At 46.4% G+C, this 26,738-nt stretch overlaps 1 protein-coding gene across 9 annotated transcripts in view; it reads right to left on the bottom strand.

Moving 5' to 3' along the window:
• Positions 1 to 26,738, bottom strand: part of LOC106583093 (cadherin EGF LAG seven-pass G-type receptor 2) — a 92,523-nt gene that overhangs the window by 16,434 nt on the left and 49,351 nt on the right. For 6 of the 9 annotated variants that reach the window (XM_014166906.2, XM_014166901.2, XM_014166898.2 and 3 more), the window contains 13 exons: positions 24,741 to 24,963; positions 18,938 to 19,053; positions 18,708 to 18,796; positions 12,772 to 12,929; positions 12,138 to 12,304; positions 11,803 to 11,928; positions 5,774 to 5,940; positions 2,026 to 2,205; positions 1,735 to 1,848; positions 1,298 to 1,472; positions 1,033 to 1,174; positions 819 to 939; positions 454 to 637 (listed from right to left, as the gene is read on the bottom strand). In XM_014166906.2, coding sequence (XP_014022381.2) covers positions 454 to 637; positions 819 to 939; positions 1,033 to 1,174; positions 1,298 to 1,472; positions 1,735 to 1,848; positions 2,026 to 2,205; positions 5,774 to 5,940; positions 11,803 to 11,928; positions 12,138 to 12,304; positions 12,772 to 12,929; positions 18,708 to 18,796; positions 18,938 to 19,053; positions 24,741 to 24,963 — 1,962 coding nt within the window. The remainder of the gene's footprint in view (positions 1 to 453; positions 638 to 818; positions 940 to 1,032; positions 1,175 to 1,297; positions 1,473 to 1,734; positions 1,849 to 2,025; positions 2,206 to 5,773; positions 5,941 to 11,802; positions 11,929 to 12,137; positions 12,305 to 12,771; positions 12,930 to 18,707; positions 18,797 to 18,937; positions 19,054 to 24,740; positions 24,964 to 26,738) is intronic. The other 3 variants (XM_045705214.1, XM_045705215.1, XM_014166900.2) reach the window with 1 other exon arrangement.

Raw genomic sequence — 26,738 nt, 5'->3', positions numbered from 1 at the left:
CAAATTCACATAGAAATGTGAGTTATAGATCTGTCATTCTCATTGAAAGCAAGTTTGTTTGTGCACTATTTCTATGCTTCCCGTTCTTAAGTTTAGTTTTTGTGTCTTTTACTTTCAGTTTTGTACACCAGATTAAAACAGCTGAAAATAATATATTTTTGGTTATTGAAAAGATATTTCACAGCAGTTTAGATGGTACAATGATTTTCTATACTTGTTTTGTCACATAAACTGAAATGAGGAGAACTATTAGAATTTCATTAACCAGGAAATGGCGGAGCGATTTCTGCATATTGCACCTTTAATGTTCACTTGGCACAAAAAAAACATTTAAAAGGCTTTCTATAACCATTAATTTACTAAATTAGTGAACTAAATGAATCAGTCTGGGCTACAGACACATTTCAACCATGATGCAGTTTTCTGAAGCATGTGATGTATGGTAATGCTGACCTTCACAGCCATTTGGCGACACCTCAGCAAATGGGTTGTCACAGCGGTCACACTGGCGCCCAATGACCCCTGGTTTACACTGGCACTGACCGCTCTCTCTCTCACACGCCCGCGAGAAGGAGCCCACTGGGTAACACTCACACAGCAGACACGCCTCGCTGCCCTCTGGACGGTAGTGGTTATCCTGAGAAGAGGGAGTGGGATAGAGAGAGAGATGGACGGGGAGGGGACAGAAAAGGGAGGGAGGTAGGGATGAAAGTACATTTTCCCTGTCAATGAAATACCAGCCCACAGTGCAGTTTCACCCATTGCCCCTGTCCACTTCAAACATCCTGATATTGAGACTCAGTAGCTAGCTGGCTGACCTTGCAGCGGCACTCCCCGCTGGTCTTGTTGCAGTCAGCATCGAAGCCCCTGTCTGTCTGACAGTCACAGGGACCACAGGTCTTATGTCCCCACCAACCCCTGGGACACGGCAGGTCAGTCCTAAGGAGGGACACATACAGTCAGAAACACAGACCACAGATACACTCTGATAGTTTTCTTTCTAGTGATATGGACCAAAAAGATCCTACTCACTTTCTCTCGCAGTACTGCCCAAAGTGGTTGCTGGGACAGTCACAAGTGTAGCCACGGGAGGAGCTAGCCTTCCTGGTGCAAGCTGATTGGTGCTCACAGGGGTTTAGTGCACATATGTCTATGCAGTTGTCGCCATAGTAACCTGACAGGTAAACAACACAATAGAAATTCCTAAGTTATGCTTGGGAGGGAGCAACATAAGGCAATAAGGTTGTATTATATGGTTGTAAAATTGAATTATGAGGATGAAGATTGGCAGACTGACCGGTGAGACAGGTACAGGAGTGACTGTCCCAGTCATCGCTGCAGTAGCTGTTAGAGGGGCAGAGGTTAGAGATACAGGGGTCTGGTACGCTGCAGCCCTGCTCCATGTTCACCCTCCTGGCCTGAGACATGCTGAGAGACATCGAGCTGGAAGAGGTCTCCCCCACAAGCAGACCCTGAGGGACACACACACAGCAGGCAGAACACATTCAGACACATGGACAGACAATACAGTGAGTGAGTGGAGTGAGTGAGTGAGTGAGTGAGTGAGTGAGTGAGTGAGTGAGTGGGTGAGTGGGTGGGTGAGTGAGTGAGTGAGTGAGTGAGTGAGTGGGTGAGTGAGTGAGTGAGTGAGTGAGTGAGTGGGTGGGTGGGTGAGTGAGTGAGTGAGTGAGTGAGTGAGTGTGCGAGAGAATGAGTGATGAGAAGAGAACTGACCTGGACACAACCGCGGAAGCCGTGCTGTATTTTCCCATCAGCCCCAGTGATGCCCCCGACACTCAGAGTCTTGACCTTCGCCCCCTTCAGCTTATTATCCACTTCCATACTGGCCTGGATATGTAGATCAGATCACGCATATTAGATACATTCATATACACTCAGCTGACTGGCTGTCTACATACTGGCTTAAGTACATAACGCATGCTAACTGCCCTGAATACATACAGCATTTCAATGAAATGTAATTAAAATACAGAAGCTACAGTTTGTCTTCTAACAGTGTCTCACCGTGTAGAGTCCATGGTCCAAGGAGAGCACAGCCTTGTGTCTGGCCGCGTCCCCCGGGACACCCTTCAGCTCCAGCTGTAGATGGTGCCAGTCCCCGTCGTTCACCGTCACCTCCTCTACCCGGGACAGGGTGGAGTCCTCCCCTCTCTGCAGGCCCATCACCACACTGCCCTCCCGCAGCTAGAGAGAGAGAGAGAAGGGGATGGGAAGAGAGAGGTGAGGGAAAGGATGGGAGGGAGAAGGGAGAGGTGAGGGAAAGGATGGGATGGGAAGAGAGAGGTGAGGGAAAGGATGGGAGGGAGAAGGGAGAGGTGAGGGAAAGGATGGGAGGGAGAAGGGGATGGGAAGAGAGAGGTGAGGGAAAGGATGGGAGGGAGAAGGGAGAGGTGAGGGAAAGGATGGGAGGGAGAAGGGAGAGGTGAGGGAAAGGATGGGAGGGAGAAGGGAGAGGTGAGGGAAAGGATGGGATGGGAAGAGAGAGGTGAGGGAAAGGATGGGATGGGAAGAGAGAGGTGAGGGAAAGGATGGGAGGGAGAAGGGGATGGGAAGGGAGAGGTGAGGGAAAGGATGGGAGGGAGAAGGGAGAGGTGAGGGAAAGGATGGGATGGGAAGAGAGAGGTGAGGGAAAGGATGGGAGGGAGAAGGGGATGGGAAGAGAGAATGCAGGAGAGAGAGAGAGAACTTCTTTAGTATACATACATCACATGCTCAGTCAGTAAGCTTTTCTTCTCCTCCTCATCAGACAATCTATAGTAGTACTGCAGTAAAATACGTGCCCTGTTGTTTTAAAATACACCAATTTTAAAATAGCTGCTGGATGGTTATGACTTCAAAAGAGGTACCTGACTAGACAAACACAACAGCTGCCATGTGAAAGGCCTGAAATGGCAGATCTCAAGATAAAGCGTTTGTTAGTTGGCAGGCTGTCTCAACACCATCAAATATTTAAAGTCATGCTGCTGCCCGGACAGCCAACAGGTGGCGCTTTACACCAACTAACCTACAGTCACTGAAGTTAAGTTTTAATGTCACATGCACAAGTACAGTGAAATGCCTTTCTTGCAAGCTCTAAACCAACAATGCAGTAATCAATCTAGCACTAAAAATAAGATAAGGTAGAACAAAAACACAAGAAATAAGAAACAAGAACACGAGGAAAGTAAGAAGCTTACAGGATCAGTTCCAATACCATACTTACAATGTACAGGGATCCTGAAGTGACAGAGGTAGATATGTACAGGAGTAAAGTGACTAGGCATCAGGACGTATGATAAACAGAGCAGCAGCAGCAGCGTAAATGAAGATTGTATGTAAGTGTGTGTGTGCATGTGAGAAGAGTCACTAGAAATGTGTGTGCATGTTGTGTGTGTGTTGGAGTGTCAGTGTGTGTGATTGTGTAGAGTTCTGTGAGTGTGCAAAAAATATATATATACACAAGGGTCAACTCAGATAGTCCATGTAGCCATTTTGTTGGCTATTTAACAGTCTTATGGCTTGGGGATAGAAGCTGTATAGGAGCCTTTTGGTGTCAGACTTGATGCACCGGTACCGCTTGCCATGCGGAAGCAGAGAGAACAGTCTATGGCTTGGGTGGATGGGGTCTTTAACGATTTTCCAGAGCCTTCCTTTCACACTACCTGATATAGAGGTTCTCGATCAAGGGTGGTTCTGTTGCCATACCAGGCAGTGATGCAGCCAGTCAAGATGCTCTCAATGGTGCAGCTGTAGAACTTTGAGGATTCTCTCAATGCCAAACTTTTTCAACCTGCTGAGGGGGAAGAGGCGCTGTCGCGTCTTCTTCACGACCGTGCGCGTGAGGACTATTTTAAGTCCTTAGTGATTTGGACATCAAACTTGAAGTTCGACCCGCTCCACTGCAGTCCCGTCAATGTAGATGGGGGCGTGCTCAACCCCCGATTTCCTGTAGTCTAGGATCAGCTCCTTGTTCTTACTGACGTTGAGGCAGAGGTCGTTGTCCCAGCACCATACTGCCAGGTCTCTGACCTCCTCCCTGTAGGCTGTCTCATCGTCACCAGTGATCAGGCCTACCACCGTTGCATCGTTCGCAAACTTGATGATGGTGTTGGAGTTGTGCGTTGCCACGCAGTCGTGGTTGATCAGGGAGTACAGGAGGGGTCTAAGCACACACCCCTGTGGGTCAGCGTGGTGGAGGTGATGTTGCCTACCCTTACTACCTGGGGTTGGCCAGTCAGGAGGGAGGTGTTCAGTCCTATGTTCCAAGCTTGGTGACGAGCTTGGAGGGCACAATGGTGTTGAACGCTGAGTTGAAGTTAATGAACAGCATGTGAGCTGTTGGAGTCATGCTGGGGTTACATGCTACAATGCACTGATCTACTCCAACACCATACTAAGGGGGAAACATGCATAATTGGATAAAAAAGGAGTGAAAGGAAACAGCAATAATCCCTAGCAAAACTATTGGCTATGTTCTCTTTGCTTCAGAAGGGATCGAATTCAGTATAACTGTATGATATGCAGTGTACTGTGTGTAATATAATATGATGTGGCCTACAGTGGCCTGTAGTAAAACACATCTTCTCTTACACCTGGAAGGAGTACTTGTACTGCTGTTCCCTATTATTGGAGAATGTTGTTGGAGGTGTATGAGATCGAGGAGGGCTGTTTTGTGATCTGGCAGACCTGGCCTCCTCTGGCGTGAGATAGTGTCAGTAATAATAATAATAATAATAATAATAATAATATTTATATAGCACTTTTCAAGGATCCAAATTCACTTTCCAGTTGTAGAAATAATCAAAACCATGCCAGGCTAAACAGAAGGAAGAACAAATCAACCAAAGAGTAGGGCTCAAGGAAGGGAAGGAGTGTGTGTGTGAGAATTGTCCTACTGTTTCTCCTTCTCCCTCCTCACCCTCTTTCTCCACCCCGTCACTCTGTTGCTCTGCAGCTGTTACACACACACATCTAATTTGGATTTGTATTCAAGTTCACTTATGACACCTTGTGCAGCTCATTTATCACAACTACGGCATTTAAGATTTTTTTTTAAATTGAGGGCAGAGAGACCATCCATATGTGTGTGTGAGAGCGTGGGTGGTTGGTTGGGAGGAGGGCGTGTGGGTGGTTGGGAGGAGGGCGTGTGGGTGGTTGGGAGGAAGGCGTGTGGGTGGTTGGGAGGAAGGCGCGTGGGTGGTTGGGAGGAGGGCGTGTGGGTGGTTGGAAGAAGGTCGCGTGGGTGGTTGGGAGGAGGGCGTGTGGGTGGTTGGGAGGAAGGCGTGTGGGTGGTTGGGAGGAAGGCGCGTGGGTGGTTGGGAGGAGGGCGCGTGGGTGGTTGGGAGGAGGGCGCGTGGGTGGTTGGGAGGAGGGCGCGTGGGTGGTTGGGAGGAGGGCGCGTGGGTGGTTGGGAGGAGGGCGCGTGGGTGGTTGGGAGGAGGGCGCGTGGGTGGTTGGGAGGAGGGCGCGTGGGTGGTTGGGAGGAGGGCGCGTGGGTGGTTGGGAGGAGGGCGCGTGGGTGGTTGGGAGGAGGGCGCGTGGGTGGTTGGGAGGAGGGCGCGTGGGTGGTTGGAAGAAGGGCGTGTGGGTGGTTGGGAGGAGGGGGTGTGGGTGGTTGGAAGAAGGGCGTGTGGGTGGTTGGGAGGAGGGGGTGTGGGTGGTTGGGAGGAGGGCGTGTGGGTGGTTGGGAGGAGGGCGTGTGGGTGAGACCCTGTAGGGTGAGGTTGTGAGGGCCGAGACAATGTAGAGTGAGTTAATTGTGTTTTCTCTGTACCTGTAGGGTGAGGTTGTGGTGCTGTCCGGCGGTGACGTGCAGCAGGGTGGCACTAGGCTGACGCGTGCGGAACGTGAGCTCCACATGCCATGGAATAGTCACCACCGCCGCCAGGTTAGTCCACTGCAACAAGCTGTTACCCAGGAAACGCTGCGGGTTGGCCATCACTGCAACACACAACCAGAGAGAGGGTGATGAGGGATGAAGAGAAGGAGGGGGGAAAGAGAGTGAGCGAGTAGCAGGAGCAAGACAGATGGGTAGAGTGCGAGAGAATGAGGAAATGGTTGCTATCTAACAAACAGTTGGTGACAGTGAGTCAGTACCCTTCTCACAGTAATATGCTCTGTCATCAAATCAAAAACAACCCAGATCCAATTACTGGTGGGGAAAAGAATACACAGTCTATGAAGAATACAAAAAACATCTAAACTTTGCATTAAAAATAAAGGAATTAACACCTTGGGAGTCGCTATATGGGTATAACAGTATCTGTGGCCATTTGAAACTCGATAACCATTCAATAAACAAATACTGTACAATCCCAGCTGGTAACAGGAATAAAATACCACAGACTTTAAACATGCCCCTATTCAATAGTACTTGTGATGAGTGTCAGTCAGAAAGCACTCGGGTGTGTGTGTGTGTTCACATGTACAGTGGGGGAAAAAAGTATTTGATCCCCTGCTGATTTTGTACGTTTTCCCACTGATAAAGAAATGATCAGTCTATAATTTTAATGGTAGGTTTATTTGAACAGTGAGAGACAGAATAACAACAAAAAAATCCAGAAAAACGCATGTAAAAAATGTTATAAAATGATTTGCATTATAATGAGGGAAATAAGTATTTGACCCCTCTGCAAAACATGACTTAGTACTTGGTGGCAAAACCCTTGTTGGCAATCACAGAGGTCAGACATTTCTTGTAGTTGGCCACCAGGTTTGCACACATCTCAGGAGGGATTTTGTCCTACTCCTCTTTGCAGATCTTCTCCAAGTCATTAAGGTTTCGAGGCTGACGTTTGGCAACTCGAACCTTCAGCTCCCTACACAGATCTTCTATGGGATTAAGGTCTGGAGAGGACCTTAATGGACCTTAATGTGCTTCCAGGACCTTAATGTGCTTCTTCTTGAGCCACTCCTTTGTTGCCTTGGCCGTGTGTTTTGGGTCATTGTCATGCTGGAATACCCATCCACGACCCATTCTCAATGCTGAGGGAAGGAGGTTCTCACCCAAGATTTGACGGTACATGGCCCTGTCCATCGTCCCTTTGATGCGGTGAAGATGTCCTGTCTCCTTAGCAGAAAAACACCCCCAAAGCATAATGTTTCCACTTCCATGTTTGACGGTGGGGATGGTGTTCTTGGGGTCATAGGCAGCATTCCTCCTCCTCCAAACACGGTGAGTTGAGTTGATGCCAAAGAGCTCCATTTTGGTCTCATCTGACCACAACACTTTCACCCAGTTGTCCTCTGAATCATTCAGATGTTCATTGGCAAACTTCAGACGGGCATGTATATGTGCTTTCTTGAGCAGGGGGACCTTGCGGGCGCTGCAGGATTTCAGTCCTTCACGGCGTAGTGTGTTACCAATTGTTTTCTTGGTGACTATGGTCCCAACTGCCTTGAGATCATTGACAAGATCGTCCCGTGTAGTTCTAGGGTTAATTCCTCACCGTTCTCATGATCATTGCAACCCCACAAGGTGAGATCTTGCATGGAGCCCCAGGCCGAGGGAGATTGACAGTTCTTTTGTGTTTCTTCCATTTGTGAATAATCGCACCAACTGTTGTCACCTTCTCACCAAGCTGCTTGGCGATGGTCTTGTAGCCCATTCCAGCCTTGTGTAGGTCTACGATCTTGTCCCTGGCATCCTTGGAGAGCCCTTTGGTCTTGGCCATGGTGGAGAGTTTGGAATCTGATTGATTGCTTCTGTGGACAGGTGTCTTTTATACAGGTAACAAGCCGAGATTAGGAGCACTCCCTTTAAGAGTGTGCTCCTAATCTCAGCTCGTTACCTGTATAAAAGACACCTGGGAGCCAGAAATCTTTCTGATTGAGAGGGGGTCAAATACTTTTTTCCCTCATTAAAATGCAAATCAATTTATAACATTTTTGACATGCGTTTTTATGGATTTTTTGTTGTTGTTATTTTGTCTCTCACTGTTCAAATAAACCTACCATTAAAATTCTAGACTGATCATTTTTTTGGTCAGTGGGCAAACGTACAAAATCAGCAGGGGATCAAATACTTTTTCCCTCACTGTGTGTGTGACCTGCAGTCTGTGCATTCTGACAGGCATTCTGTCCCTTCTTCATGTTAGAGAAAGAGAGGTACTAGTGACACCTTTAGCTGGATGTTAGACATGTTTTTCCTCTTTCGTTAGACCGTGGCTTCGCTTTCGTTAGACCGTGGCTTTGGCTTCGCTTTCGTTAGACCGTGGCTTCGCTTTCGTTAGACCGTGGCTTCTCTTTGATTAGACCGTGGCTTCTCTTTGATTAGACCGTGGCTTCTCTTTGATTAGACCGTGGCTTCTCTTTCATTAGACCGTGGCTTCTCTTTCATTAGACCGTGGCTTCTCTTTCATTAGACCGTGGCTTCTCTTTCATTAGACCGTGGCTTCTCTTTCATTAGACCGTGGCTTCTCTTTCATTAGACCGTGGCTTCTCTTTCATAAGACCGTGGCTTCTCTTTCATTAGACCGTGGCACTCTTCACAGAGATGCAAAACACCCCACTCACACAGACAGGCAACGCCCATCAATAATTAATGTCAAATCAAGCAGCAGCACTAGGCCTGCCATTGACTAGAGCGAGATAGACAGCGATAGAGAGAGCGAGAGACAGACAGCGACAGAGAGGGACAGCGAGAGCGACAGAGACAGCGACAGACAGACAGAGACAGAGAGAGAGACAGACAGAGAGTGAGACAGAGAGAGACAGACAAACAGAGCGACAGAGAGAGAGCGACAGACAGACAGAGCGACAGACAGACAGAGCGACAGACAGACAGAGCGACAGACAGACAGAGCGACAGACAGACAGAGCGACAGAGAGAGAGTGAGACAGACAGAGAGAGACAGACAGAGAGAGACAGACAGAGAGAGACAGACAGAGAGCGAGAGACAAACAGAGCGACAGACAGACAAACAGCAACAGACAGACAGAGCGACGGACAGACAGAGCGACGGACAGACAGAGCGACGGACAGACAGAGCGACGGACAGACAGAGCGACGGACAGACAGAGCGACGGACAGACAGAGCGACGGACAGACAGAGCGACAGACAGACAGAGCGACAGACAGACAGAGCGACAGACAGACAGAGCGACAGACAGACAGAGCGACAGACAGACAGAGCGATAGAGAGAGACAGAGAGCAACAGACAGAGACAAACAGAGCGACAGACAGACAAAAACAGACAGACAGCGACAGAGAGAGAGGGACAGAGAGAGAGGGACAGAGAGAGAGGGACAGAGAGAGAGAGCGAGAGAAATGTTTACTTACAAGCCCCTAACCAACAATGCAGTTAAAAAAAATACAGATAAGAATAAGAAATAAAAGTAACAAGTAATTAAAGAGCAGCAGTAAAATAACAATAGCGAGACTATATACAGCGGGGTACCGATTCAGAGTCAATGTGCCGGGGCACCGGTTAGTCTGGGTAGCCATTTGATTGGAGTCTTATTGCTTGTGGGTAGAAGCTGTTTTAAAGCCTCTTCTATGCTGAGCTGCAGTCAATTAATAGCATTCTCACATAAGTGTTCCTTTTGTCCAGGTGGGAAAGGGCAGTATGGAGTGCAATAGAGATTGCATCATCTGTGGATCTGGTGGGGCGGTATGCAAATTGGAGTGGGTTTAGGGTTTCTGGGATAATGGTTTTGATGTGAGCCATGACCAGCCTTTTAAAGCACTTCATGGCTACAGACGTGAGTGCTACGTGTCGGTAGTCATTTAGGCAGGTTACCTTAGTGTTCTTGGGCACAGGGACTATGGTGGTCTGCTTAAAACATGTTGGTATTACAGACTCGGACAGGGAGAGGTTGAAAATGTCAGTGAAGACACTTGCAAGTTGGTCAGCGCATGCTCGCAGCACACGTCCTGGTAATCTGTCTGGCCCTGTGGCATTGTGAATGTTGACTTGTTTAAAGGTCTTACATCGGCTGCGGAGAGCGTGATCACACAGTCGTCCGGAACAGCTGGTGCTCTCATGCATATTTCAGTGTTATTTGCCTCGAAGCGAGCATAGAAGTAGTTTCGCTCGTCTGGTAGACTCATGTCACTGGGCAGCTCTCGGCTGTGCTTCCCTTTGTAGTCTGTAATGTTTTGCAAGCCCTGCCACATCCGACGAGTGTCAGAGCTGGTGTAGTACAATTCGATCTTAGTCCTGTATTGACGCTTTGCCTGTTTGATGGTTCGTCAGAGGGCATAGTGGGATTTCTTATAAGCTTCTGGGTTAGAGTCCCGCTCCTTGAAAGCGGCAGCTCTAGCCTTTAGCTGAGTGCGGATGTTGCCTGTAATCCATGGCTTCTGGTTGGGGTATGTACGTACGGTCACTGTGGGGACGACTCATGGGATTAACTATGAAAGTACTTTTTTTTTATCCCCCACACCCTTGTCCATGCAGAGTCAGTGATGGTCAGAAAGGAAGTGAGATGCTGGGGATTTTCTCCATGGTTATTAGCCGTTATGCCCTCCCTAACCCCTGATGGCCAATCCTATGACATACTGGAAGTTCAACAGTTCTATTTTGATAGTGAGCTTTGTAATGACGTTGAATATTTAATGGCCTTGGTAGAACATGAACATTCATGCCATTGACACCCACTATGTAAAACAGAGCAGTAGCACGTACTAGTCTGCAGCACATTATGCATTCCTCTTCTCTTTCCTCTCTTCTTCAGATGTTCTTCAACCCTCTGCTCTTCCCTCCACCTCTTACCCTTTCCCCATCTCCCTTTCATCACCCAGCCTCTCCGTCTCCCTTAACTGTGAGAAAGAAGTGGTCCTTTATCACTGGATTTCACTCCAAACTGAAACAGGGATGCTTTTGGGTAATTTACTATTTCTTTGGTAGTTTTCCCTGTTGTCTTCTCTCTCGCCCTCCCCCTCTTATGGGGCCTTTTTCCCCTCCCTCCCTCTCTTCTCTTCAAACTGTCCCAGCTTGTAAATCAGCCAGTCAAACAGCTGCAGAGCACTGAGGAGCTGAGAAGAGAAATGGACACTAGTAATGCTGTTACATAAACTGAAAAACGGAATACTTCACCTTAAACATGTCCGAGGTGTTATGTCAGAGTAACTGTTTAAATGTATAGCTGTAAAATGTAATATGCTCCCTCTCATGACAGAGTCATAAAAGCTTACGGCATATCACATCGCAGCTGTCATACACACATATGGGACCCTCATAAACCCTTGTGAAATGGCTGGCATAAAACAGTACTACTCAGTGTGAACATCAGGCTTACGAAACCATCATGTCAGCAAAATGAAATATGACTGGCTTTATCTGTGCCAGGAAAGAGACAACGCTAAAAGGATGAAGAGCTTACTTCAGTTACTTAGAGCTCTGCCAATTCCCTCTATGCATCATCCTCATATCTCTTGCACAATCTCCTGTGCATGGTGTCTATGCAAATGTTTCTGCACTACATCTACACTAGCTCACTCAAAAAAAGCATGTTTGAAAATGAGAAAATACAATATAGCAGGTGCGCTTAACACCACAGCACTAAGAAGCAAATTAAATGGCCATGTCATTGTAACCACCTAGTTGTTGAGTTATGGTACAGTCCATCAACTACAAAGACCCTAGTTAAGTCTAGGTCAGGAGAGCTAGGGGATGTTGTCTGTCTGATGGGTCACTTAGTCCTAAGGCACGCCTGTACTGTCCCTCTTGACTAAAAAGGTCTATTATGGTAGTAGGTCACGGGGCCAACAAAACCTGGTTAGCTTTGATCAAACGTTTTAACCATATGAGGAAGCTTTCCACCCTCCTGCAATGCTGTTACTTCCCTGAACCTCTTACCCTTCTCACAGTTCCGGCCTCCGAATCCTAGGGGGCAGTCACAGCTGAAGGAGCCCCACAGGTTGACACAGGTCCCTCCATTCATACACGGGTTGTTGTTGCAGAAGTGTCTTTTAGCAGAGCATCCTGGGAAGGTATTGGGGATGTGAGGAACAGTTCAAACCAACCTCATTATGACAAGAGGTAATCAATGATTCAGAAACTTCAGTTACAAGGTGCATCCACATCCCCAACACTACTCATACTGTGCTCAACTAAAACAGTAGCCTTGGGTGAATGGCAACAAAACAGTATCAAAATGGTTCAGTCAAATGGTAATGTGCAAGGTTACTGACCCGGTAGGGTGCCGTTGTTAGCGATGAAGCTAGCCATGTCGATGTGGCGGTTGTCGATCCTCAGGTCCTTCATGCAGCCCACAAACTGGCGGTTCTGGATGGGGAAGTCCTCAGGTAGTTTGGGCACACCCCCCAGGAGGAGAGGACCAGTCAGGTCCAAAGACCTCCAGCAGACAGACAGGACACAGAAACATTTAGAAGCTGACACCACTCTGCTTCTATACCACAACACATCATAAACACCGGAACAGTGTTCATAAAATATTTATCACAAACATTTTGCAGCTTGATTTTTTTTCCCATGGAGGAAAACAGATCAACACCCCACAGAATCAAAATATGTTTACGATGCTTTACATTCTGGAGGTGAAGACTTTAGTTGAAAACCATTTCTGTAGATAACCCATAACGAGGGCCATGTTTAGCTCAGGAAAGCCAATTGGGATTTCTCTTTTTCTCTTGGGGTCATGACAATAGTAACTAAATCAAGAGGTTAAGCTCAGCTTGTGGCAAAATGTAAAAACAGAATTCATGGCTTCAAATGGCTAATATTGCTTTTACTCAGCTCTACTATAATCTGTTGGCAGATAACACTGCACAATAAAATACCAGTAAGCCCCTCCCATTTCCTTACTTTTTGGATCCTGATTGGCTGCCCTGGGCAGAGCAGGTGTAGTTCCCGATCACATTTCCAAATCGCAGCGCCACTGAGGTATCACAGTTGTCCACGGTTACTACGACAACCTTCTGGTCAGAAGGACCCTGGGGCATGCCGGCCTGGTTTAGGATTGGCTGTGAGGAGAGAAGAGGAGTTGTTGAGTTTGGCTCCAGTGTTATGGACAGAACACATACAGCAGGTCGGGAGGAATTCACCTGACAAACTACTGTAAATAGCAGCACATGGGTGATAGGAGTTTCTAAACAGGGAAGCATTTATAAGTGCACTATTCCAAATCAAATCAAAATGTCCTTCCTAAAAGGGAAATACTGTATGTGTTTGGGCAGAAGGTGGACATATACTGTGGAAGTAGTGCTTGGTTATCGATAGCGAGATAGACAGGAAACGCACACATTAAGCTATAAATCAGCCTTCTGAGAGTGTCCATAAGAGCATTCTCTGTCACAGGTGCATCTCAATGACTGCTTGATGCTAAAAATATGCTAATACTTAAGGTTTCTTCTTCCTCAAGTTACAGAAGAGAACATTCAAGAATAGAAAAGGCAAGTTTATTTTTGTCTCAGAATATCCATCTCATTGTTTCTTGTGTGTGTCACTGTAAAGTATTTTTGGTTGATCAGCACATAGATTGCTTGTCTGTCTGAGGGTTGCTAATTACACATCAAGGTGTGCTACATATGTCAGCATTGTGCGATCTTAATAACAAAATCTGTCTTATAAGGTGTCAAAAATGCACTAATCACATTTCTATTTCAATCAAATGCAAAATATCAAGTAAAAACTAGCATTAAAAAACCTCTCTCTCATTGAAACATTCACCCTAGAGGTAAGGATTTTCTCAAGTCAAGTGCTTCAATTAACAACAAAAAGACTTGAAAACAATTTCCCACATTTAAAGAAATGAAGTATCTAACAATCCTAATGAAAAGTTTGAATCAATTCTGAAGTAAAATTCCCACCACTAGCTTATATGTTCAGACCTACAGTATTCTTAAATAGCACCCCAATTTACCTAATCATAATTATTTTCAGTGCTTTAATAATTTAAAGTCAAAACAGCCAGAGTTCAAGTCAGAGGCTGTGACAAGAGGCACAGACACATACACAGACACGGTGGAAAAGCCTGGCTCAGCAGGACAGTAACGGTCTTCTTCTCCACAAAGGATCTCTTTCATTGTGTGAGGAATCAATGGAGGGAGAAACAGGAGGAGGGGTGGGGGGGGGGGGTGGGGTGTAACGATCCTGTCAATAAAGGTCACAAACACAAGCGTTTCCCCCGGGTCACACAGAGCTCATATTGACCGCCAGCCCAGTTAGAGCTTGTGTCAGTAACGGCTATGCTAGCAGCACTGTGATGAGAGGGTCGACCCCCACCGACCACCCTCTCTCTCACTGTTGACTGACCAGGCCTGGGGCTGGACACTGAGCTGTGGACAGACCAGATAGGATTATTATCTGTGCAGTGTGGAGTACAAGAAGGATATGATGCCCTGGGTAGCCTGATTGTTGAGAGATGAGGAATGCACGTGATAGGGAGGCTTGCAATTATTTTAGAATATTGTCTTGTAAACTAAAAACACAAATACCTCAATTTATTCATAGCATAACCTCATGATACCATAAGCCATTTTTGCTACATATTCCTGCAGTTTCCATAATAACTGTCTGAGCACTTTAATCAAAAGGGGCTAAGAATAAAGACCAGACAAATGGAGAATAGAGTATAACGTATCTAACCAGCTGTAATATTGTAGGTCATGACAGTAGAGTCCTATCCCATCCCCCTGGAGCACCGCAGACAGAGACACTGCCACAGAACATCTCCCTGGAGCACCGCAGACAGAGACCCTGCCACAGAACATCTCCCTGGAGCACCGCAGACAGAGACACTGCCACAGAACATCTCCCTGGAGCACCGCAGACAGAGACACTGCCACAGAACATCTCCCTGGAGCACCGCAGACAGAGACCCTGCCACAGAACATCTCCCTGGAGCACCGCAGACAGAGACACTGCCACAGAACATCTCCCTGGAGCACCGCAGACAGAGACACTGCCACAGAACATCTCCCTGGAGCACCGCAGACAGAGACCCTGCCACAGAACATCTCCCAGGAGCACCGCAGACAGAGACACTGCCACAGAACATCTCCCTGGAGCACCGCAGACAGAGACCCTGCCACAGAACATCTCCCTGGAGCACCGCAGACAGAGACCCTGCCACAGAACATCTCCCTGGAGCACCGCAGACAGAAACACTGCCACAGAACATCTCCCTGGAGCACCGCAGACAGAGACCCTGCCACAGAACATCTCCCTGGGGCACCGCAGACAGAGACCCTGCCACAGAACATCTCCCTGGGGCACCGTAGACAGAGACCCTGCCACAGAACATCTCCCTGGAGCACCGCAGACAGAGAACCTGCCACAGAACATCTCCCTGGAGCACCGCAGACAGAGACCCTGCCACAGAACATCTCCCTGGGGCACCGCAGACAGAGACACTGCCACAGAACATCTCCCTGGAGCACCGCAGACAGAGACCCTGCCACAGAACATCTCCCTGGAGCACCGCAGACAGAGACCCTGCCACAGAACATCTCCCTGGGGCACCGCAGACAGAGACACTGCCACAGAACAACTCCCTGGAGCACCACAGACAGAGACCCTGCCACAGAACAACTCCCTGGAGCACCGCAGACAGAGAACCTGCCACAGAACATCTCCCAGGAGCACCGCAGACAGAGACACTGCCACAGAACATCTCCCTCACATGGTTCTCATTTCAACCCTGTATCCCCCTATCCAGTAAGCAGATTAGATTCTATCTGTGCGTTCAGCGTGCTATTAATACAGCTGTCCCATTGAGGGGCTGTCTGTGAGAAGCTGAATACTGGTGGAGTTCATTGTGGGTTTTGTGATCACTGACGGCTGGCTGTGTGTCAGAGACGATGGAGACTTAATTACATTGTCCCACTGCACTGCTCAAACATGAGCCCTCGTCTTTAAACTCCTCTTCTGTCTCCCATTAGGCCTTATTATCATATCTAATAACTGGCCAACAGGACTATTTGCTTTGCTGATTTGAGTCTGAAATACTTGCAAATGGGTTTCATTATTCACAACACACCGGGCTACTAGAAAGATAGAATGAACCTATAAACCTCTAAACCTTCCATACACTAATTGTTGAACAAAATGTCTTCATCCTTTAGCTGACCCCTGGTGAGGCAGTGGGAAACTCATTTGTTGGGACTCTGAAACAAACACACAAACCGGCAGTGTGAGATGGTCTGTTAGAATGGTCACACACCAAATCACCCGACACGCTCTTTTCCACAGTTCCCCTCAGTTGAGAAAGGTCTGGAACAGACTGTGGTCCAGATTCGCTGGTTCTTTCACTGAACTAAACATTGGGCCTTCGCTCCCAGCAGCCCATGGCTTGCTGAACTACACGGTTGTTGACTCTCCTGTAATGCCTCTCTGCTAATGTCTGTCAGCCGCTCTGTCTGCTACACAAAGCCTCTGCCTGTCAGAGATGATTGGAGAGCACATATTTACTCAGGAATACATTAAACACTGTTCCCCTCACAACAGGGTGACAGGGAATCCTGGGAATATGAGTTCACCATCACCCATGATGACAGGGTTAGACAAGAGGGGCATGGGAGCAAACAGTAATATGAGATCTGAGATTGATTGGAAACACCATAGCAACCAGGGAGGTGAGCCCTGAAGCGCAGTGTCCCGCTCAAAGCTCAAGTCAATACTGTTTCTTCGCTCCTCTCCCGGGCACCTTCCCCGGGGCCGCATCATTCACTACCCATGGTCCCATTGGAGGCCGAGCGAAGCACAAAGGCAGTGGTCATTGCCATTCTCCACACTCCCCCTTTCCCCTGAAAGGCACATTTCAATCTAAAATGCCCCCCACCTCATCCCACCCACCCCCTGTGGACAGGGACAGGCCTTCCGGCGTGGGATACCTCAGAGGGGAGGAGCCATCATTCTACCTCCAAGACTCACTGGATTTTGGGGGATTAGTTCAACTAGGCCCCTGAATGATCTCTGGACAGTTTTCTAGGAATATGTCCCTTCCATTGGTCTGGGCCTCTGCCTAAAATGATGGTTATTGCATGTTATTGACTTCATGCTTCGTATTGTGCAAATGATGAGTAGGAAACTAGCTGGTAAAATGTGACATTAAACAAAACAGTTGGGCATGGTGGGCACTCAACAGGAAACACTTTGTAGGTCACTGGAGATTGTCATTGTCTGTTTAATCTGAAAACGACTAGGTCAACGTTAAAACAAACGTTGACTTGTTGGTTTGTAAAAGTGATTAACGAGAGAATAATGTCCCAACTTTGAGGGGAACCAAAACTTTTCCTCCAATGGCCCACGAGATGTTGTGTTCCCTCATATTCTGCTGGCTGGAATCTGACAGGGCCATGTTATCATAGACCATGAATAGAATATCCACACTTGGGAGGTTGCCTAGCAACAGCTTTATGATGCAAAGTGACTTCCTGAATAGATTCAAATGTAACATCCTGTGTGTTGGTCTGGGGGGGGGGGGTTGGGGGACATTTGAAAAGGATGGGGATAACGGAGGAAGGGTAGTGGGGTGAGGGGGTTATAGTTCCATGCATTCTTCACTGATTGATATGGAAATAAAACAGTTGTGAAGCTTATATCTCGTTTGTATGGAGAGTTCTTTTATTTTGTATTATTCCTCCCACGCTTTCCTACTGTCTCTCTCAGTCTTTCTCTGTCTGGCTGTCTCATCCCTCCTTTGCCCTTTCTCTCCCTCCTATGTCTGTCTGGCAAGCTTCCCATTCCACTGTCCCATCAACAGTAGTTTTCTGGAATGACACAGCAGCAGTTCTAACAGGAAGCAGCAAAGTAAACCTCCACAGAGGACTCAGGGTATTCTACTCCCAGTGTGGTCCAACTAGAATCACTACCCTCATCACTCTATAGACAGTCACTGTCAGATACTTGATGAAGTTCTGCCGGTCTAGTATAAATGGATATGTAATTATCAGGACACTAAGTACAGTATACATGTATATCCAGTTCTACCAGAACGTACAGGTCTTTCTACTCACAATACTATACAACATCCAGAAATCAATTACCGGTATACAAGTCAATTGCAGGGCCAAACATGTTAAGAAAATACATCTGGTATTTCGATGTCTCCCATTTCAAGTCTGTGGTAAGAGACAAACATAATTCAGTTTGAGCATGTACTGATGTTGGAAATGAACTGCTCTTAGTCCTGCTCAGTGTTTCACAGTAAGGTCTGATAAAGCCAAGTCTATAGTGGAACTTTTCAGTAGCCTAGTCTGACCTTTGCACCCAAAAGAGCAAAAGAGCTCAAGTCAGTCTAACCTAAAGTAGCAGGAGTAAAATAAACACCTGAAACTAGATTCCCTACATACTGGTCTTGTAGGGAATTCAGCCAATCCAGTAAATGTGAAGGAGGAGTTAAGATGGAGTGTTGCCTTGTTAATCACATCCAAAAGCAGAAGTTGCATCAGAGGCTCTCTTTCCATTTCCCCTGAAAACAGGAACATCCAGTTGTTGGGAACTCAGCAGACGCTAGTCTAGACCCAAGTTATATCTCAGCCCAGACCCAGCAAATTGCTGTTGTCTAGTGTCTTCCCTGTGGCTCAGTTTGTAGATCATGGTGTTTGTAACGCCAGCATGGTGTGTGCAATGCCAGGGTTGTGGGTTCGATTCCCACGGGGGGCCAGTACAAAAAAAAAATGCATGAAATGTATGCATTCACTACTGCTAAATTACTAAAATGTAAATGTAGTGTTGAACCAGTCTACATCATGTAGGATCACAAGAACCAGCCCATGGCAGGTTTATCTCTGACATACCTTGTTGTAGTAGTAAACTTGGACCACATGCCACTGGCCATCACTGACACCTCCAAGGATGTAGGGTGACACAGTCGTCTTGGTCTCACCTAAAAAAATGAAACAGTCAGGGCTTCATTGAATCAGGGCTTCAGTGGGTCAACACCTGTCACAATAATCACATGTTGATATTTCAATAACTGTAGATTTGGGGTAAATTGTCTGACATGCACTAACAGATCCCCTCCTACCTGCAGAGAAGGTGAGCTGTATCTGCTCGTTGACGATTTCCACACCGATGAAGTCATGCTTCTCGTTGAAGCGGCCATTGTAGAGTAACAAACCGTTTGGCTCCTTCGTGGCAAACCTGGAAGACAGAAAGAAACTGGGCTCACAAAGTGTCCATTCACAGCCAAAGACACCAAGACAGAGTAAACAATCTTTTCAGTGAAGATAGATCTTTGTGAGGGGAAAAAAAACAAGATGCATTCAATGCAGTATATTTCTACACACAAGATGTTGCCATACTTGTAGTACTGTGGGCAAATCATTTCTGCAATAAATGCATTTTCAACATCCACATTGAACAGTGAAGATCTCAGCAACATGTGTAAATGGTTCTGTATCAATATGAGGTGGAGTCTTTTCATACCCATATAGAAGCTCATCCAGTACCCTCGACAGGAGGAAGACAGTGTACTGACTGACATGCCCTACTATAGCAGAGGATACAGATTTTGAACGCACCAGAAAACAACTGTTTTCCTTTCCTATTAGATTACTAGGAGGGCTTATTGATGCGCTGTGCCTCGTGATTCCCCTTTGAGGAGCAGAGATGGCTCCTCAAAGGGTGCTCAGTTCTCCATAGATCACTGAGCACCCAACAGGGTTAACTACCCCGAGCACCGTGCAGTGTCTGAGACCATCTGCAGGTAGGCATGGAGCATATACCCCATAAACTCAGAGACAGCATGTCGTGGATAGTGACTACACACAGAGTGAGATGAAAAGATGTTCTGATAAGTGACATAAACGAATACAATGTCAATGCTACAGCATAATAAACACTACACTGATGCAGGAAGCATAATGCAGGTGCAGGCTTTACTGTATAATATGGAAATAATAGACTGACTCAGAATGATTTTGATGGTTTGTAGCAATGAGGAGATTATTTTAATCAGAGGAGGAACTAGGCAGAAATGAGGTAGTTACAGTATAACCACAGAAAAAATCATTTGATGTATTCTCAAAGAGGAGTATATAAAAACAGGCTGCAACTAAACAACCACAATTGGGTTAAATGTGGAAGACACATTTCAGTTGAATGCATTCAGTTGTACAATCCAATCTGCATTTACACTTTTATTTCTGAAGAGACAATGCCAAGAAACCTAGTTTATATTGCCGGAGGTCATTGTGGTGTTGTCAGTTACTGTCATGTTAACACACAGTTAGACACATTTGAACACAGCAGTGCACTCCTCCCTCTCTGGCTTCCTTCCAGAGCCTACACCACTGACGCTCCCGATCGCATTGGATTCAAGGAACGACAGACACGGTCCAACCGCAGAGACCACAGGGCATAAAATAAAACCACACTGGTTTTACAAAGGCATCAAATCCTTGGGTCACATTGAGTTCTAAAGGGTCTTCATTTGATTCACCACAAAAGGTAAAAAGATCTCAGTGAAGCTCATTAAAATCAATGTAAATGTATGACAGGGTGTTAAACGACATGACCAAAAGTATGTGGACACCTGCTCGTCGAACATCTCATTCCGAAAATCATGGGCGTTAATATGGAGTTGGTCCCCCTTTTGCTGCTATAACAGCCTCCATTATTCTGGGAAGGCTTTGAGCTAGATGTTGGAACATTGCTGCAGGACAAAGAGCATTAGTGAGGTCGGGCACTGATGTTGGGCAATTAGGTCTGGCTTACAGTCGGCGTTCCAATTCATCCCAAAGGTGTTGGATGGGGTTGAGGTCAGGGCACTGCGCAGGCCAGTCAAGTTCTTCCACATCGATCTCAACAAACCATTTCTGTATGGACCTTGCTTTGGGCACGGGGGCATTGTCATGCTGAAACAGGAAAGGGCCTTCCCCAAACTGTTGCCACAAAGTTAGAAGAATAGAATGTCATTGTATGCTGTAGTGTTACGATTTCCCTTCAGTGAAACTAAGGGGCACGTTTCCCCTGCTCTGGAGTCCAATGGTGGCGAGCTTAACACCACTCCAGCCGACGCTTGTGTGCGGCTGTTTGGGCATGGAAACCCATTTCATGAAGCTCCCGGTGAACAGTTTTTGTGTTGAAATTGCTTCCAGAGGCAGTTTGGTACTCGGTAGTGAGTGTTGCAACTGAAGACACTCGGCAGTCCCATTCTGTGAGCTTGTGTGGCCTACCACTTTGCGGCTGTGCCGTTATTGCTCCTAGACGTTTCCACTTCACAATATCAGCACTAACAGTTGACCGGGGCAGCTCTAGCAGGGCAGACATTTTACGAACTGACTTGTCGGACAGGTGGCATCCTATGACGGTGCCACGTGGCTTTTCGGTAAGGCCATTCTACTGCCAATGTTTGTCTATGGAGATTGCATGGCTGTGTGCTCAATTTTATACACATGTCAAACCCACTAATTTGAAGTGGTGTCCACATACTTTTGTATATACAGTTTATCTTATATAATCATATTGCAGCCCAGGCAAACTGCAAAGGTTGACAGAACATTATGAAGCCAGAAACTGATTTCCCCTCATTCCTGTCCTAGGGGACCACACAGTGAACCTGTTCTGCTTGACACTTGGAACATTCTGAACATCTGTGGGAGAACTGAGAGCCCTGTCGTCTGTGTGACTGGTGTGACTCGCTAGTGCTTGTAGGCAGCATCTGCCTGTTCAGATGGATACCGTGTCAGACGGATGGAAGCCTACTGACTTCTTTTTCAAATGAGGGTGAGATTCCAGAGATCTGAAATCCAGTGTCTCAGGATGCTCTCAGAACATGTAGGGAGATATTTTGGTTGAATGTTGGTGGGATGTGTGCGTGTGTCTGTGCGCATGTATGCATTGTGTGTGTGTGTGTGTGTGTGTGTGTGTGTGTGTGTGTGTGAGAGAGTATGCAAGTGTGTGTGTGTGTCAGTGTGGAAAGGTGCATGCATTAATCCAGAGCTGGAGCGTAACCATGGGGCACAGCACTGCTGACCTGCTTACTGAGGAGAATGATCACCATGACCTCAGAGAGGGAAGAGGAGAGACACACACCAGCTCCATCTGAATAACACTGTGAATATCTCAAACAGAATATCTCCTGTGTTAGCTCTTATGCTAATAATAATCAGAGAAAAAATGGTCATCATCAAGAAATTGTAGTAGTCATCAATGAATAGGTTTTAAAGGCTTGTGAACACTGCTTCAAGATCCCCCCCGGACGGAGTGCAATCAACCACAACATAACGGACTCCACTGGCAACATTATACTGTATGTCACATTAAACAGCCATTTACAAAGATAACAACCAGTCTACCCATATTAATGTATAGATGGGCCAACGCCAACGGTGTAATAGCAACTTGATGTAACTGCATCAGACATGTGCATTGAGGAAGTCTCCAGAAGGGCATGGTGTTTACATGTCAGTCAGAGGAACATGACTACTAACAATGTGAGGTATTATTCAAATATGTGATACAAATGTTGCTGCTAAGATGGTTTCTGGTAACATAAAAAGGCTGGATGGAAACCTGGTCTACGCGATTAAAGTACGTCGGGTAAAAAATGGCAGGACAGGCCTGATGGAAACTTTGTCGGTAAACATTCCAAATGTTGCCAAAACAAAATAGATAATAAAAGGTGGGATATTCTTGTGTCGGTAAAATGTATGATGCGAGAAATGCCGGTGGAAACACCTTTATGGGCAAACATTCATATCAAAGTAAACTTGGAGTCACACGATGATATTATGTGGTCCTCCCACTACGACTCGGGAAAGCATGCAGTTTATTAGGCTACAGATGAAATAAGTTATGATCAACTTCACAGGGTGGTGGAAGTGCACTGTGATGAGGTTAATGCTCCTTTCAGAAAATACTGAGGGTCTTATTCTGATGACATGATGATCGATGCTTGGCTGCCGTTTGACAAATGAAAATAATGTTGCTCTTTTTGTCCATAATTATCTCATCAAAAGTAGGCTATACCCACACTATCTGTGAGCTGTTAGCTAGAGCGCACATGCCAAGACCAGAGTGGGCACATTCGCTATATAACCCAACATGTTTTGTGAAATAAACATCGGTAGAGTTGAAAATGCAATGGAAACACCATTTACTTGAATTGTTTTATTCGGTACATGGGAATTTAACCGCAAAAAGTTATTTTATGTGCACTACATCATCATGCAGTCTTTTATCCACAAGACAATTTGATGGAAACACTTCTCTGGTGGGCAAATGCACAGTTTTATGAGGATTTTAGAATAGTCACATGAAAATCTGACGCCAATTGGATGTAAACCTTGCTATAGAAACACTTTCAACTCTCCTCTTCTCACACTTTCAACACACTTCCTGCTAACTATCTCTACTGCAGTCCCGTCTACAGGCTCCAACTCACTGGGAGGTTTCCCCATGAGAACGGCTCTTTACTACAGTAACCTGATCAAGCCAGGTTCAGGTAACAGAGATGCCTGACAGACAGCCTGCTGGGTCTTAGCTGTTATATCCCCAGCTTTACACACCACCTTCTTCACAGCTCTGGGAACAGTCTGGGAACTACCAGTCAATGCTTTTAAGAAACAGGTCAGAGCAGTTCTCAATCCAAAAACACTGCCATCCGAGCCACTCTCAAAGCAAGGCCACCACTTCAATAAAACTCAAAGACGTATCAATATCACCACTAGCCATTAACAGCTATTTTTCAAGCCCTGCCAAGCACTTCTAGAGTGACAGCACATTACAAAACTAGATACAAATGACAATTTTGACAGTGATATCAACTTGTCTTTGCTATGATGAATATTGCACCCATTGTGCTGCTTTTGTCACTTGGGATGAAGAATATCATTCATATCAATGTAGCCTCGTCTCATTCACATGAATGTACTTCAGTGTGATTGACTGTTCAGTGTTTAGTCCTCGTCGGTTTCATTTCAAAGCACCACCCTCCCCTGGCACCTTCCAACAAGATACTAGGTTGTGATAATTATCTTGAAATACAACTTGCTCTACCTGTATCAGACAAATGACACCATTATAAACTAGTGCTGATGTAAAACTGGATGGCTGTCAATTGAGAGCGAATACATGTTTCCAAAAAATATTTAGGCATCCCAGGATGAGGGTACCCTAGGTGTATGATTTAATAGCAAGACACACGTGCAACAGCACACGCACGAACCCTAGGGGCAGACGGAACATATCTCCAGATTCGCATTGATGAGAGCAACTGAGGAGGAGAAATAGGCCACGCGCTGACTCACAGCTCAAAGTCACCACTGAGTGGAATAAGATAGGACTCCTGGGTCTTAGATTAATGCCCTCGGTTAGGCAAGGAGCCAGTCCAGAAACAGTAAGTTCTCAGGCAGCTGGGCTTCTTCTCATTCACCCACATTAGAAACCTCTCCATCCATCCATCCGTCCATCCATCCATCCATCCATCCATCCTCACTCACCATGCTCAGGGAACCCAATCCCAGCTAGAAGAGATTAGACTTTTAAAGACTACAGCTATTAAATGATTCAATAATTCTTATTAAACACCAGGACGCTTAGCCAATGAGAGGAGCGGAGGAATCATCATGCATCACAGGCTATAAGAGGTGTGAGCGTGAGAGTATAAGAGCAGTTGTGGGATACTTGTGAGAGAGAAGGAGAGCGAGAGAGTATGTGTAGTTTAAGAGAGGAGGCATACAAAAAGAGAAAGAGGGAGAAGTAGTGGGAGAAAGAAAGAGAGGTGAAGTGAATCACAGTAGTATATTTAGGGATATACTTTGTATTGTGAAAGGGAATGACTGAGATGGCCATGTGCCACTGGGTGGGGTGGTTGTTGTACTTACGAGAGGGAGAGGGTGAAGTGGAAGCGCTGGCGGAGGCCCTTGAAGGTGAGGAAGGACTGCAGGGGGAAGTTCCTGGTGGTCATCTCACAGTAGGGCTTTTCATAACTGCCAGACGGACACTCGCACTTGAACCCTCCCACCAGCAGGTTCACACAGGTGCCCCCGTTCTTACACACACCTGGGGCACAACGCCCGGAGCGGCACGACAGCTCACACCGCTTGCCTGGAGGAAGAGAGAGATGGACAGAGATGGGAGGGAGGAATAGAGAGGTGAAGAGAAAGTGAGACGAGTCAGAATGAACCACTATCAAGGTGACAAATCAGTGCCAGCCCTGGACAGTGTGGGTTAAAACCATTGGTCCTCCTTTCCAGTTCAACTTTACTAGTGTCAATTCTCACCACACCACTGCAGCAGTTCAATATGGGGCATGGCAAGACGCCTCCAAAACTTAGCACAAGCCGTGAGGGACAGAGGGGAAGGGAATGTGAGAAAGTGAGGGAGTCACAGAGTGCTATGGCAGGGGGAAACTGTCACTGTTATTAAGCCTACATGCTTTGTGTAGCCCTGTGCTCACAACTTCTATTTGTCTCCAGTCTCTGGATGAGAGGCTGCAGTTGCTATGACGAGACAGCACGCCTCCTTGCACGAGCTGGAATCTGTGTCAGAGCCACTCAGCAGTGTGGAACACTTCCGCTGTGTGTCGTGTTACTGTACGGTCCTGTACCCACCACACAGACAACATCTCTATAGACTATAGATACACATGACTTGTGTTGTACATCCTCGCTAATCACAGGATTCTCAGTCTAAGACAATTAAGGACCCCCTTTGTTTCACTACTGTTGTAGGGTGCATTCATTCCTTCATTCATGTATTTATTCATTCAACTCCAAGGCTGTTGTGGTTATTATGGATTACACTTTGGCAAGATGTGAATTAAAACATGTTATCCTATGCTAACTGTACTGTTACAGTACAATCAGCAATGTACCATGGTGGGCTACACTGGCAGAAGAACAGTCACTTTGCCCTGGTGAACCATGACAATGTGTTGCCGGTTTCTTGTTGATTGCGCTTGGGGACAATTGGCTACTGCTAGTCACCCAGAAACAGAAAAAAAACTATAGCTGCATCAGTCGTGTGGAGTTTAATCAGCGACTCGCCTCGGGCAACACGTTACTTCTGTCTCTAAACAAATGAGGAGAAGATGGGACATTTAGTCATGGCTTGATGTGGTCAAACATTGCTGCAGCCAACACTGGGCTATTGTAGGAAAGTGGCACACTGGGATAGTAGTGTACTTCTTCTAAAGTCACCTTGGGCACTACAGTGGCCTCATTCTCTGTGAGGAGGCTTCAACGTTAATGTTCTGTATTCTTCTCTTCAGAGTTATAATTGCACGCTACATCAAAGGAGAATAATATTTGTATAGTATTTTTTATATTTTTTGAGCATTATTGATTCATTTACTAAGAAAACTATATGCAATCATCTTACACTCAAACCGGAAAAATTGTAGTATTCTGTTTACCCCAAAATACCTACCAGGAAAGCTGAAATTCTATTCTAGTGGATATATCCCACCTTGGTGTCTATAAAACATACAGAAGCCAGTAAGAGTCATTAGTGAGCATCCGGTCTCCGTCCTGCAGACACCTGAGCCTGTTCTGTTGTTTGTTCTGTTGTCTATATGGTAACCTGAGAATAAACAGAGCCAGTGTTTTTTTGTCAAGCGTCCCTCTGGAACACCCGCCCGCCACAGGTGCAGGGTCTTGGAACAACAGCTCTGGGTTGCTAGGTGAACTGGGCCGCATGACAATGGGAGGAGCTTGCCAGAGAGTCACCATTTCAGAGAGTTCACCTCAATCAATTATTTAGACAGCATTTCCTCTGCTCTAGTTGCACACCTTCAGATCCCCTCCCTCCCTAACTTTCTGTTTACTGCCAGCACAAATCATTAAGGCTGTCAAAATGTGCAGGGATCCTGGAGATGGTGC

Source organism: Salmo salar, chromosome ssa22 (assembly GCF_905237065.1).
Source record: "Salmo salar chromosome ssa22, Ssal_v3.1, whole genome shotgun sequence".
In the NCBI taxonomy this organism is placed as follows: Eukaryota; Metazoa; Chordata; class Actinopteri; order Salmoniformes; family Salmonidae; genus Salmo; species Salmo salar.
The sequence above is the reverse complement of the archived record's forward strand: the minus strand, read 5'-3'. Positions and strand labels throughout refer to the sequence as shown.